This window comes from Melozone crissalis, unplaced genomic scaffold (genome assembly GCF_028551555.1).
Source record: "Melozone crissalis strain CALT ecotype California unplaced genomic scaffold, PUWL_Pcris_2 ptg000018l_1, whole genome shotgun sequence".
Classification (NCBI taxonomy): domain Eukaryota; kingdom Metazoa; phylum Chordata; class Aves; order Passeriformes; family Passerellidae; genus Melozone; species Melozone crissalis.
In genome coordinates, this window is record NW_026535796.1 from 1,090,569 (window position 1) to 1,104,704 (window position 14,136).

A 14,136-nucleotide genomic window follows, 5' to 3' on the forward strand; every position below is an offset into this window, starting at 1 on the left:
ATAAATGATGCACACAGAACTTCCTGAACCCACTCAAATTCAGTTTTCATCTGTGGGCAGCCAGAGGCTGCTGTGGTGGGAGTTCACCTCTGAGACAGAAAACTCCTCCCTGCGACTCCTGGATCGCAGTCCTGACAGAAATAGCAGTGGAACACCCTTTCTTCTCTTCTTGACAGTCTGGAGGGGAGCTACCAAAACATTCTCCCATGACAGATTCACTCCTGAGTAGTGCAATTAAAAAGATTTATTAAGACTCCATGGAGAAGGTGGCATTAGAGCTGAAGGAATGGCCTGGATGTTACAGCTGCCCTGACAGGAGCCAACAGCTCTTCAGAGGGGTTTGACTTTGGATAAGTCACACTGAATAATACACAAGGATTTTGCAAAGTTTTTTATCACATTTTTTTTATCCAGCCCTCCCCTCTTATTACTAAACCTAGCCCAGGGCGCTGGGCTTTTGTGTCACCTTGGTTTTGTCAGCCCCTCTGGCTTTGTTTGCCTTCCCACCCTGATTTTTCCTGGAGCTGTTGGGATCACACAGGAGCCAGTGCTGGCTGCTTGCTTTTCAAACTCCAGTGTTTGCTGCAAGTGCTGCATTTTTATGGCACCTTTGTGTACAGTAACAAATGGCCTGGCTTTGTTAATCCTGATTACCCATCTAGATATAGACAGGCTTATATTTACAGATATAATGCAGAAAGGTATGCAGGGGTCAGCCTCACCAGGAAACAATCACTGCTGCATTATTTTATTTATATGGATCCAAAGCACAATATAAAGAGGTCTATATTCTTTCCTGCATTCATTTGATATTCAAACACATGCATGTGAGGACACAGCCATACCTGATCACCTCACCAGGACTCAGCTGCTGCAGGTGATGCTCTCCCTTGTTAAGATCAGTCTCAGGGGTGTGATTTCATATTGAAACATCCTTCAATTTTGTCTCTGCTTCTTCTTTTCAGTACCTGTCCTGCAGAAACACAGAGGTCTGAGGCTGAAAAATGAACACAGCTGCTCCTTTAATCAGCTCACCACTCTCACAGTTTCTCAAGCAGACCATAGGTATCTCTGCTTTGGAAAATATTGGTGAATGTCTCTGAACCTGCCTCTGACTCAGCCCTGGGCTGGATTCTCAGCTCATTGTCCTCTTGTTTCCAGGGAGTCTTCACTGAGATCCCGACTCAGTTCATGATTCAGGTGTTTAGACCACAAACACCTTGGAGATGAACTGTGGATATTTAAAAAAAAACAAACAATGAAGCACACAAAAAGATGTGACCACAAGCTGCAACTGAATATATGAAAGTAACAAACTTAAACCTACATTTCAGTGACAGTCTTAGGTGGAATTTCATTGGTGATGTCTCAGGGACAGGCCTTGCAATATTTGTAGGCAATTGCTGCATGCAGACCACCGAGAGCTGCACTGAGTAATTCAAATCAGAAAAAGCAGATATATGAGTGAAATATTATCCAAATACTAGAGTAACAGGTTCTTTGTAGTTATACCACAATCTGGTTGTAGCTTCAGGTCTCCACTTATTTACAGAAGCACAAATTTGCTGCTTTCTGTGACATTTTCAGGAGAGATCAGTCTGAGCTCCTGGCTCTGAGGAGGTGGAATGGACAAGGAGCAAAACCCCATGGGCTGTGTCTCTGGGGGTGATCTCTGCCATCCTGGTGAGCAGATGGCCTCATGGATGGGCTGAAGAACCAGTACCTCCTTTGGCAAGTGCTGTCAAAACTCTGAGCTTTGCAGAGTCTCTAATCTCCACTGGATAGCAAATCTTGAGCAGGTTTAGTGGATATCTGCTGATAAGGAAGGAGAATATGAAATATTTAGTTCCTGGCATGTGAAAGCCATCACTGCTGATGGCAAAACTCCCATCACAGTTAATGAAGTGTTAAAACCTTGTCTCTCCGTGGGCTGCAGTGCGTGCAGGATGCTGAATCTGCTGCAGAATTACTGCAGCACATGGGGCTGCAGCCTCCCAGCACCCAAGCCACTTAAAGTATTAACCTGATTCACTGTCAGTCCCTCTTTGTATTTTACAACAAAAGGATTTGCTGCCTCAATTACAAATGGTGAAACCATTGCAGGCTCAAAATGAAGTTGCAGTAAACACCTGGACTAAATGTGCATTGAGGGAGATGATGCCTCCTATAAATGCAAAGAGTGGCAGGTGGAGTCACAAGTAAATGCTTCACCCTTTCTTCCTCCTTGTGATTCAAGTGGCTAAAGCTCTAAAGCTCTACAGGTAACTTCTGCTAAGTGTATAATTTTTTTTTACTTTCATTGCTGAAGACCAAAGACACAGAAGTAGGTTGTAGCATGCTGGAAGATGGAAACACTTGTGGGTTGATTTTTGCTTTGGACTGTACAACCTAAGAAAATAACACAACAAAACAAAACAAACAAACAAACCCACAAAAAGGAAAGGGAAGGGAAGGGAAGGGAAGGGAAGGGAAGGGAAGGAGAAAAGGTTAAGAACCATTCTGATTTTTTCTCTCATGGTTACCTGAAGATTCAGTTCGAGAAAGGAATCAATTGGTGCTGCTGTTAGTCAAAAAGATCAAAGAGCAGGGAACACACACTGCTGTGTCTAATGGAAATGGCCACGGACCAATTGCCTTGCCTATAGCAAGAAGTGCTTGGGATTAGGGAAAAATTTTCTCAGTGCATGGATAATTTTAAGCGCAGCAACAGAATCCCACAGGAGATGGAGATGGATGATGGCGATCTCACCCAAAGGAAACTCCCATCAGTTTGGCTCGGGTTCAATCAGCTTTGGGACTGAGAGGGCGGCTCAGTCCAATGGCAGAGGGTCTAAAGGAACCGGGAACGGGCCCCGTTTCCCCGCTGGCCGGCGCAGCTGGGGCTCGGCTGTCAGACTTTCCTTCCCGAGCAGCCGTGACTCAGCCGGGCTGGGTCAGAGCCGCTTCCCAGCTCGCAGCATCTCCCAAAGCCATCCCAGAGCCGCCGGGCTCTCGGCTGCGCTCCCTTCATCTGCAAATGCACAGGCAAGAGTGGGAGGTGCCTCCAGCTACGTGTGCAAAACGACGCTCGGAAACTTCGGCAGCATTGATGGGAAAACCCGGGGTGTTTCCCAGATTCGTGGCTGACAGCAGCTGGTGAAAGCATTTAGCAGGGACCTAAGGAAGGGAATAGTCCTGCTCCTCCTGGACATTACTGTTTACAAGCTGTAACATTTTTCTCACTGAGCTTTGCAAAATGTTAAATCATATGAAAAAAAGAATTTTAAAAAAACCCCAGAGACTGCTCACAGAAGTCACAGACCTAAATAAATTCACAACAAACAGAATCGTCTGTGCTTTAGGTACTTGAGCTCTACACAAATGCTGAGTGCTATAGAGCCAAAAGAACTTGCCATAATCTGAGGTCCACCTCACACTGTCTGTCAGGGGTAAGCAGCATGGAAGGATTAGAAACAGAACATCCCCACAAATGTCTCTCCAACCATCAGAGCTTTGAGACCATATTAAGCTGAAAATTACAGCCAGACTCCTTTGTACAGTAGATGTCTTCAGAGCATTTTTTTTTGGTAAATATTTCTCATCCTTTTTAAAAAAAAAAAAAGCTTCTGGCTTAACTTGTATCTCATGACAATGCAACAGTGTTCTGTATTCTGTGTACAGTTTTGTTCTATTTGCTAATATATAGTAATTTACTTAATAATCCTATGTTTTCAGTGCATTACATGGCAAAAACACTCATCCTATTTATTTAATCTTGCCACCTGCTAATTCCTCTGGGCATGCCTTAGCTTCCATACTGTGACTTATCACTCTCTGTTTACCTTTCCTGCGTTGCCTGCGGTTTTAGAGCTCCCTGGAACCTGATTCTATACAACAAATCCTCTTTAATTTCTGCCTGTGAGGCCAGGGCTGCCAGGGAGCGTGCTGTGTGCGGCAGGGAAGGTGAGGGGCAGGGGCTGTGCTGCTGTCACAGCCAGGGTTTGTTTCACCATCATGTGATTGTGTTCACGCTGCTCCCCGTGCCTGCCAGGGATTTGGGCTCTTATCTCTGGCTGCCCCAGCTGAGAGCAGAGCTGCACTGGATCCCTGCCTGCTCAAAAGTGTAAAAGACTTCAGAAAAATAGTAAAATAGTCCAGAAGCAACTCCAAGGCAGAGGGGTGGGTGGCTGGTTTGCCATTTGGGGTGGTGGGGCAGGTGCCACACACAGGCATTTCCCCAGAGCACACAGAGCCTCCCCTCCAGAGCACAGGAGCCCAGAGCTGCATTATTGTTGTTCAGAAGGCACACAATCCATCTCGCAGACTGTAAATATTTCCAGCAGGAGCACTGGCTGTGGGTGTGGGTGCCAAGCCCCGCTGTCGCCTTCCTTGCTGCCGGGAGAGCATTTTTGTTTTATTGCACAGACAGAGGGTTCTCCATCCCCTCGCCATCCCTCTCACAAGTATGTGTTGAGATGGCATGCTGGGTTTATCACAGGCTGAGGAAGAAAACTGGAGCTGGAGCCTCTGCTTCCTGTCATCCCAGCAGCCTATTTTAGCTCGTGGGGCTCTTGAGAAGACAAATCCTCTGCTCCTGTTGGAGCCTGAGCAGTCCCACAGAGCAGCTCTGTCACCTCAGGTGAGTGGTCCAGCCCTTGTTAGCCCAATCACAAAGCCCTTGTGCCCATGCAGAGGAGGGAATATTGACAGGAATGGTCAGGGGAATATTGGCGGGTAAAAGGAATGATGTGGGGAAGCAGCAGAGGAGGATGGAGCTCAGGCAGGCTCCGTCCAGACTCATGGTTTCCCTGTTACCTTTACAGCAGTTCCCAACAACGGGCTCCTCCAGAGAAGTTAAAGGATCTGCCAGAGCTCATCTAGGGCTCTGGGATGGGAATTTGTTGTCCTGCCTCTCAGCACTACAGGGTGGAGCACAGGTTCCACGCTGCGCTGAGATTTTTCCATTTCCACTCAAATCTGGGCAATGTCAGCCCAGGACCTTACAAAAAAATACCAGGTAATTAATGTATTTTAATTTTCAGGACACTAAGATAAATTATTGCTCATTAAGACTTAAACACCTCAAATGAGGCAGTAATGTCAGCTTTATTTTTTTTTTCAGGTGTGAAGCTGGAATACACACCTGAAAACACATTTTAATTCTCAAAATCTGACTTATCAGACAAAAACTTCCTAAAACCTGCTACAAAATTATGACATCAATCAGCTGATCCACCTCTGGCTGGGCTTTGAGTAGGGAAAGCCTACTTTGCACCAGGAAAGGTGGCACTTCAATGATGAAGGCCCTGTGCATGCATCCAGGCTGAATTTCCACCCCAGCTCTATCCAGCAGATGCTCACGGAGCTTGTGGTCATGACAAGATGGGATGCTGGAATCCAGCACGATTCCCAGATCTCTCTTTGTGTCTCACATTTGTAAAACAAATATATGTGTTGGTCCCGTGCCCACATTTGGGTCTGTGGCAGATCTCCATCCAAAATAAATTAGTTACAGGCAGAGGGAAAAGAGCACGTTCCCAAGTGCCTTTGATCTGGGGGTTAAGTGAGCTGCTGAGTGAGGCTTTGGTGCAACACAATCTGCTCACCCCTTCCCCTGCCAAAATTAAACCCACTGATGTGCACTTCAAAAATAGTCCCACCCAAACTGTCCCAAAACCAGCCCAAAAGTTAAAATGGATGGAAAAAGATAGGAGGTGTAGCCTGAAACCATCCTGACTCAGGGCCTCTAGGGCTTATATTCCATGAAGGGAAACTCCATATGCATGGATTCCCTTGTTCATGGATTTACCACAGTTTACCACACTGTTCAGGTATTTACCACACTGTGTTTTCTGCCTCTGCTGTCAAAGCCCCAGCCAACCCAGGAAAGATGCTTTTACTCTTGTTTTTCCAAAAATCAGCCCCACAGAGATACCCAAGCCATAACCCGCTACATTTTCAATAGCAAAGGGGAATTCAGAGTGGAATTAGAATGATGATCTGTAGCCTAGGGGTGAGTGCCACCAGCAAGATGCCACCCTGCAATTTCCCTGGATGCCAGGGGAGCAGGAAGGGCCTGGGCACAGCAGGAGCACGGCAGTGAGAGGAACTTGCAATGTGGGACACTTGGGGGCTGCCTGCCAGGAGTTGGGGAGCCTGCCGAGCCTCTTTGCTGCTCACAGAGCCCTTGCACACTCCCGGCTTTGCATTTTTGAGGGTTAAGTGCTGGTCTGAGATTACAATTAAAAAAAAAAAAAAAAAAGAGAGAAAGCAGTCAGAGAATGGTGCAGATAAATCTGTGTGAGGTTTGCCTGAGTGGGTTTCTGCAGCACAGCACGGGCTCAGGCTGTAACTTTGGAGACAACCAGGGAATCCCTGTGCGGTGCTGAAAATGGGAATAGCCTGAAATCCTACTCAAACCCCTGTACAAACACTGCAGTCACCCAGCGGGAGGTGTAAAAAGTGAGTGCCAGCTATTTTACACCTCACATTTCTAAATAAAAGTTTTTAAAAATTTGTTCTTCGAGGGCCTGAGCTTGTTGGTGTCTAGGGCTACATTCAGAGCATCCCTCCTGCACCAGACCCGGGAGAAGCAGCTTTCCCGGGAGTCGGGACGGAGAACTTTAACCCCGCTCTCCCAGCTGGCAATCTCGTCACCTTTCCCACCGCGGCTGTGACAAACACGGGCAGTGTCCAGCCCGCACTTTGTGCAAGGGAAGAGCGAACCCGGTGCTTCAACAGCAGACCCAGCCTCGCTTTTCCTTTTCACCGCGGGAAAAACGGGAAAGTGCGGGGAAAATAAAGAGAAACCCAGGCCGAGGAAGCGGAGCGGGGGTTCCTCGGTGCGGGGCGCGCTGACCTTTCCGCGCTGTCCCCGCCCGCAGCTGCCGCCGTCGCTCCGGCGCCGCCGCCCCGCGCCCAAGGTCAGCCCCGCCGCCGCCGCCGCCGCAGGTACGCGCGGGGATTGCGCGGGGACTGCGCGGGGGCGGCCGGGCGGGGAGCGCCGCGGCGTCACCGGCAGGGAAGGGAAAGGAGAGAGCGAGGGAGAGGGAGGGAAGGGCAGGGCGGAGGGAGGAGGGCCGGCTGCCCGCAGAGGGCCGCGCTCCGGCGGGCCCGGCGCTCGTATTTAAAGTGTGCCCGGGGGCGGCGGGGCGCTGCGCGGAGCCGCTCCCGGAGCAGCCAGGGGGGAACGGGGAGGGAGGGAGGGAGGAGGAGGAGGAGGAGGAGGAGGAGGAGGAGGAGCGGCGGGGAGGAGGGATCCTGGCAAGTTCACTTTGGTACCAAGTGGCAGGCGGGCTGCGGAGCTCGGACGGGCGATGGAGAAGGATGAGATCCACCTGCGCAGGCTGCCGGCCGCCGCGCCCTGGGGACCGCGTAAGTGTCGGCCGCTGGTGCGCTGGGGAAGGTGCGGGATGGGGGCGCGCTCCTGCCCGGCCGGGGACGGGCTCAGCGCCCCGGCTGCCCCGATAAGGGATTTATTATTAGCGTTTCATCGACTATTTTTAAAAATCCCGAAATAATCGCCGCGGAGTAGCGGTGAAATGAAAAAGCTCGTCTCCTACCTCCCGCTTTCGCCCCTCCCGCCCCCCGAAGCGTAAAGCGGTGTAAAGTCCTTTTAACCTATATTAATATCATAATTAAAAGCTCGTCTAACGGCGGGAAGCCAATCTAATTATGAAAAATTGCCGGAGTACGAAGTATATGTGACAAATCCATGAGTTGATGATTGCTGCTAATTCGCACCGTGCTGCGGAAGACGAGCTAAAAAAAAAAAAAACAAAATCAACTTGCTAAATGAAATGGATCTGTCTGAGATTGTCAGTAATGTTTTTACAGAACTGACTAAATCATGTAGCTCACTATCATTAACTAATGTGCTCAGCAAAATAAATTATCTATATTGGAAGGGGAAAATACATTCCTTGGCTGAGAAGTTGCAGAATGTTTGGAGCCAAAGAGCAGATCGTTTAAATGGTAGGGGGTGGGAATTTCCTTGGCTTCCCTCTAGAAATAAATCACGGCTGGGTGTCTGTGTGCATGCATGTGCACCCACATGCGCATTTATATAAAATCTCTGTATAGAAAACCTCCTGCACACGCACTGGGACACAAATTTTGCAAGCACTATTTACTGCGCGCATTTTTTCTACCAGCTTGGAGACAATAAAACCAGAACCGAGATGCTAACCAGGAACATGCTGGAACACTTCTGATTATCCGGCTGAATTGTATACAAATGAAGTAAATTTAGCATGGCACCATTTATAAATTCCATGCTTTACAATCAAAATTCCAAATCTAGCTGTTTGCAGCTAAGAATAGCGCGGGGAGCCCTTTTCTTTACTCCCACTTTTTGGATTCCCACGAAAACCGTTATCCTAGAGCCTGCTCATTAAATAGCCAAATATTCCACTGGAGTTCAGCCCATTTGTAGAAGAAATGCTGTTTACTCATCAGACCTGGGCTGGCCAGAATTTAAACTTTTTTCTTTAATGTCTGGCAGAAAACAGGTAGGATTTATATCTGAGGAGTAGGGGACAGGGTTTCTGCATGACACTGCTTGTCCCACCTTAACTTTTGCCTGGAAATAAGGAGCTCCATCTTTGCACAACAGCAGTGGAAGGCAGGCAGATCATGGGAAGCTGAAGTGTTGTGGCAGTACATAACAGAGATATCAGTAAGAGGACTAAATGATAAAATGGTACTGGGAACTACCATTACTCATGGGGCAGGTGGCAATTTATCACAAGGTAATCACAGTGGTAGGGTGGTGAGAGTCCTGAGAAATCCTTTGAGTGACTTGTTATCTTTGAGAAGCACAGTTTTTTACAGTGACATTATTTAATTTACTGAATCACCCCTTAACAGCATGAACAGGTTCATTGATGAGTTCAAGGAGCAGTGTTGTTCTCGGCAGCGTGTGTTTGTATTTCTGTTGATAACTTATCCAAAAGAGCTTGTTTGTAAAAGCTGTTTCTCAAACAAAGCTCCTGTCTATTGACATGGCAGCATTTGTGGCCCAAATTCACTTTGTGACTTGATGGAGAGACATGTGAAGACCCATCCTTGAAGTTTTTGCACTCAAAAAAATCCTCCTGCAGACAGCAAAGGAAACTTGCTTGTTGCAAGGAGTTAGGAAAAAGTTGGGCATAGTGAAAGGATGATGGAAGACAGGAAAGCCAAAGGGAAGCTGTGCTCCCCTGAGCTCTGGGTCGATACTATCTGTTGCCTGAATCCAAAGTACTGTTGCAGTTATCACTACCAAGGAGAAAAGTGAGCTCAGCACATTATTTTTGGCCCTGTCGGTGGCATGAAAGGACAGGTGTCCCAAGCTACATCTGTGCCATGAGGAGCCACAGCTGATGCCTTCCAGCTTATTCTGGTGCCCACTCCTTCTCTGTGCATGGGGGAATTAATGAGTGCATCTGGGGAGGGTCACCACTGGGGTGGGCTCTGGGGCAAGGCAGGGCCATGTTGGCTCCTTAAAGGACCATGGTGATATCTTGTCACTGCACAGAAAAGCTTGGAGGCTCCGGGACAAGTGCTTGGGACTAAGCCCAGCTTTAGAAGTCAAGTCTTTACCCCTTAACCTTTCAGCAGTCAAAAATCCCCTGAGCAAACATCTGCCCCCTTTGAAAACAACTTTAAATGCTGTCAGACAAGTGCCCCCAAAAGTGAAATGTTTCTTCCTCTCTTCTCTGTTCAGCCCAGAGCTGGGAGTTCTGGTGTGCACAGCCCCGCTTCCCCTGGTAGCGCTGCAGCTCTTTCCACTAACGGTGAAAATGATAGAGCATATTAAGCTAATAATTAATCAGACATGACAAGGGACTAATAACTGTATTGATTTAATTAGGACTTCTTTTCCAGCTCTGTAACTTGTAGTCATGCACATCATTAACTTAATATTTTAATTTGTCGTAATAACTTATTAATTCCTGGGGTGAGCACACACGTGGCCAGGGCAGCGGCTCTGGCTTGGTGCAGGCATGTGCCAGGGGAAGCATTCCCTGTCCTGCCCCAGGCTGGCAGCCCCTGGGAGCTCTGACAGGACACCAGGGTGTGGGGAATGGGGCACGGTAGAGCCAGGTGTGGTGGATGTGCTGGCAGGAGGGTGGGGTGCTCTGGGGCCACACGCTGAGGTCGCACGCGTGTGTGATGTGAAATATGGGGGAGAGCAATGTGCCAAAACAGAAGGCTGGCAGCAGAGTAACCCTGGGAAGCAGCAGTGTTTGTTGGCATGGGGAAGGGAAAAATGTCCCTTCTGACTCGAATTGCACCCTTTGGGTTCTGGCAGCTTTGAGAAAAGGAAACGCTTGGGGATGTGCTGTGGTTGGAAAATAAGGCTCACTTTTAATTAGGGTCACTTTGGGCAGAGGAAGAAAGGAAGGGGCTGTGATAGGCGTGAAAAGCTTGAGGACTTTACTGTGTGAAAGGCTAATGAAAGCCAAGTTTGGCCCCACTCCCATTTTATTGGGGATACTTGGCACTAACTGGGCCTGGTTTGGCATCTTACGCAGCTGGGTCCTGGGTGAGATCCCCTGGGATCTTAGCCCTGACCAGAAACCTCTCCAGCAGGAAGGAGCTGTTCTCACCAAGATCATAGTGCTGAAGAGCTGCTTGTATCACACTGTACAGCAAGGTCTGTGGCTCCTGGGGAAAGAGACACAGAGCTCAGCAGCCTGCTCCTTCTCGTCCAGGTACTCGGGAATCTCTGCCCTGTGCCTTCAGAAGGCTGATTCCTCTGCTAATATCCTCGTTTGCCACAGAGGGCAGTAAGCACAGCGATGAGATCTGGGAAGCCTGTCCAAAGTCCTTAGCAGTATCCTCAAGCAAGATGATTGGGAATTGGACGTATCCACACTATCAAAACTTGCGTTTCATGTAGAATTGTTGGGTCACGGCATAGGTGCGCCACTGGCTCAGCGAGCTCCAGGAATGGAAGTCACCACTGTCCTTATTTCTTGTGAGTGTTTTCAGGGATTCTGACAAAGCCCTTCTGCTCACAGCCTCACATTTTATTACACAAAAGCCAAGTCAGCAGAGTGGGATGAAAGAGCTGTGTGTGATTTCTGAGACTGCAGAAGGTGTTCAGCTGGCATGGCATTAGTCACCTCCCCGACCTCACCCATGTTTGCAGCCAAGCTGGAGATCAGGACAAGACTTGTGGTTCTGTCATAGATACAAATCCCAAGGGGAGGGGGCTTTACAAATGACAAATTTTCGGGGGTTGGCAGCTTTGCTGGGGCCCTGTCACAGGGTTATTTTCAGTGGTGCTAAGTCATCTTGTGCCAGCTGCTAGATGTGAGCAATGCCACTAACACTGTGCCACTTAGTTCTGGTGCTTTGAGAAGAGCACAGAGATAGTGGTGTCTCCATTGATCCTGCGAGGTAATTTATGGTCATTGTGGGCCTTTTAGCAACAACCACAATGTCTGTGAGGCTCGGGATGTGCAGGAAGCAGAGCTCCTCTGCTGGCCTGCATTAGTCACCAGGCTGCGTCCTGGGCGAGCCCGCGTGCCCTCGGGGAAATAGACTCTTATTTATTTGGTTTAGCCTTTGATTTGTATCCCTCATCCCTCTATTTCTGAAAGTAGTACTACATCCTGGTGGGAGAGCCAGCCCTTCTCCCTGCCCCCTAACCTCCCTGCATCCTCCAGCCTTTCTCTGCAGCAGCTGAACCGTGTCCTGCTCCGTGTCCTGCTCCGTCCTCACCTCGCCTTTGTTCCGTGCCCTTTGTGCTGCTCCGTGCACTCCATGTTCCAGCTTCCTTTGCTCTTTCCAGTGCCTTGTCCCTGCTCTCCTCTGTGGCTGGCCCACATGCCAGTGTTTGCTGTCTTCTTCTGACTCCCACAGTTCACATTTTTTGGACCTTCTGCTGGCAGTCTGTCCTTCCAGCCATTACAGAAACTCTTTCCAGATTTGAACTGATGGAAAGATAGCAGTAACACCAGACCCGGTGCCATTCCTCTTTAATATCTTTGCCTGCTTACCTTATCTACATATCTGATTTATTCTTGGCAGCTCTCTATCTGTGCAAGGACCTGGATGTACATTCTGGTTCCTATCAGTGGTATATTAATAATGTATACAATTACTGAGATGGCCTTCCAGACTGCAGCTCTGAAAGGCAGAACCTTTTCTTTTTTCAAACTGACACAAGCACCTATGACTTTTTCCACAAAACTCTAAGTGCTCTGAGGGAGTTTTAAAACCTGAACTCTGTTATGAAAAGCCTAAGTGGTTAGCAGGCATTAACTGCTCTTTTCATATCCTATAAATTTTTGGACTTCTATTGTGACATTAGTGGTACACAACAATCTGAGTTATGTATTCCTGGCTCCCTGTCCTGCTGGTTTACCTCTCCCTCTATTTGTATCCTGATGAGTACAGACTAAAACAAGAAAAATCTCTTGTTTTCTAAATGTTTTCTAAACATGTTGCAAAATATTTGGTGCCCCTTGTACATCTTCACTGACGTCAGCTGATATCCTGCTTGCAGAACAAGCTTGCAATGTGCAATAGGGATCTGTGTGTTGATAAGTAAGGTTTACTAAGAGAAAATGTGCCAGGGAGAGAGAAATACATTTCACAGCATTCAATTAGTGAAAAAAGGGAAAAGTCTAGCTACTAAATTACATTTTCAGTGCAGATTCAGGACACACTGTTAAAAATTGAATAGAAAAAGTGAGCAGATAGTGACTTCAGTGACATCATGGAGGTAAAATAATGAACTCTGAATACATTTTAGAACTCTACTTTTCAACATGGTATTGTAGGAGTTCTATAATTTTTCTTTAGAAGTGGAAAGGGAGCCAAGGTGCAAGTTTCAGGACTAAACATCATTCAAAGTTGTAGGGTTTTTACTACTTTGAAGTAAGGGTGGTTAAAGACACTTGTCCAGAGCAGCACTAACAGTCAGAGAAAAACCTCCTGAGTATTTGTGTCTGACCATTTGCTCTCTGGCATCTTGGCTGCCCACGCACCACACGACATGTCAGTGAGCGTGCCTTGCAATTCTTCCCGGATTTTGGAAGGCAAAGATTCAAAATATGGTGTGACTTTATGATTGTGGTATGACTGCCCAGAAAAAAAATAACTTCTGCAGGCCACAAGAGATGGAAGTTTTTATGCAAATCCAATTAAATTCAACCACGAGTGCGGCGCGGCGCTGTTGGCCCCAAAAGGTTTTCCACTGTTGGATTGGTGCTGTTTTGGCAAACCAGCAAGACGAGGGGAAGCAAGAGGTGTGTGGGTGTCCTGAGTTCATGCAGTGTTTGGGAGTTGAGCATCCAGATTTAATCACTCCTTGGTTTTGATTAGTACTGCCACAGTCACAGAATCCCAGGGTGGTGTGGGCTGGAAAGGGCATTAAAGATCATCTTGTTCCACCCCCTGCCACGGGCAGGGACATCTTCCACTATCCCAGGTTGCTCCAAGCCCTGTCCAGCCTGGTCTTGGACATTTCCAGGGATGAAGCAGCCATAGATTCTCTGGGAAATCTGTTTCAGGGCCTCACCACCCTCACAGAGAACAATTCCTTCCCAATATCCCACCTGAACCTGCCCTCCCTGTTTGAAGCCATTCCCCCTTGTCCTGGCACTCTAGGCCTGGCCCAAAGTCCCTCTCCAGGTCTCCTGGATCCCCTTTGGGCAGTGGAAGAAGCTCTGAGGTCTCTCCAAAGCCTTCTCTTCTCCAGGCTGAGCAGCCCCAGCTCTCCCAGCCTGGCTCCATGGATCCTTGGGGCATCTCCATGGCCTCCTCTGGAACTGTTCCAGCACATCCACATCCTCTCCACGTTGGAGCCCCAGAGCAGAGGAGAAGCATCCCCTCCCTCACCCTGCTTGCCACGCTGCTTTCGGGGCACCCCAGGACACGTTTGGCTCTCTGGGCTGCCAGCACACCTTGACACCCCAAGTTGGGTTTCCCTTGAGCCAGCAACCCCAGTCCCCTCCTCAGGGCTGCTCTCAGTCCATTCCCTGCACCTGGGGATTGCCCCAGCTGGGTGCAGGACCTTGGGCTGTCCACCTGGACCTTGGGATGTTTTCCTTGGTGTTTGACCTGCTGTGGGCACTGCTGATGGGAGCTGTGTGGACAGCACTCACCCTCCTATCCATTTCCTATTTGTGATGGACCAGCTGGTGCCAAGGTGCGTCTGGA

At 48.5% G+C, this 14,136-nt stretch overlaps 1 protein-coding gene across 1 annotated transcript in view; it reads left to right on the forward strand.

Annotated features, from left to right (window-relative positions):
• Positions 1-7,284: 7,284 nt before the first annotated feature.
• ANO1 (anoctamin 1) overlaps positions 7,285-14,136 on the forward strand; it is a 71,437-nt gene continuing 64,585 nt past the window's right edge. The window contains exon 1 of the mRNA XM_054275347.1: positions 7,285-7,353. Within this exon, the coding sequence (XP_054131322.1) occupies positions 7,296-7,353 (58 nt within the window). The 5' untranslated portion in view covers positions 7,285-7,295. The remainder of the gene's footprint in view (positions 7,354-14,136) is intronic.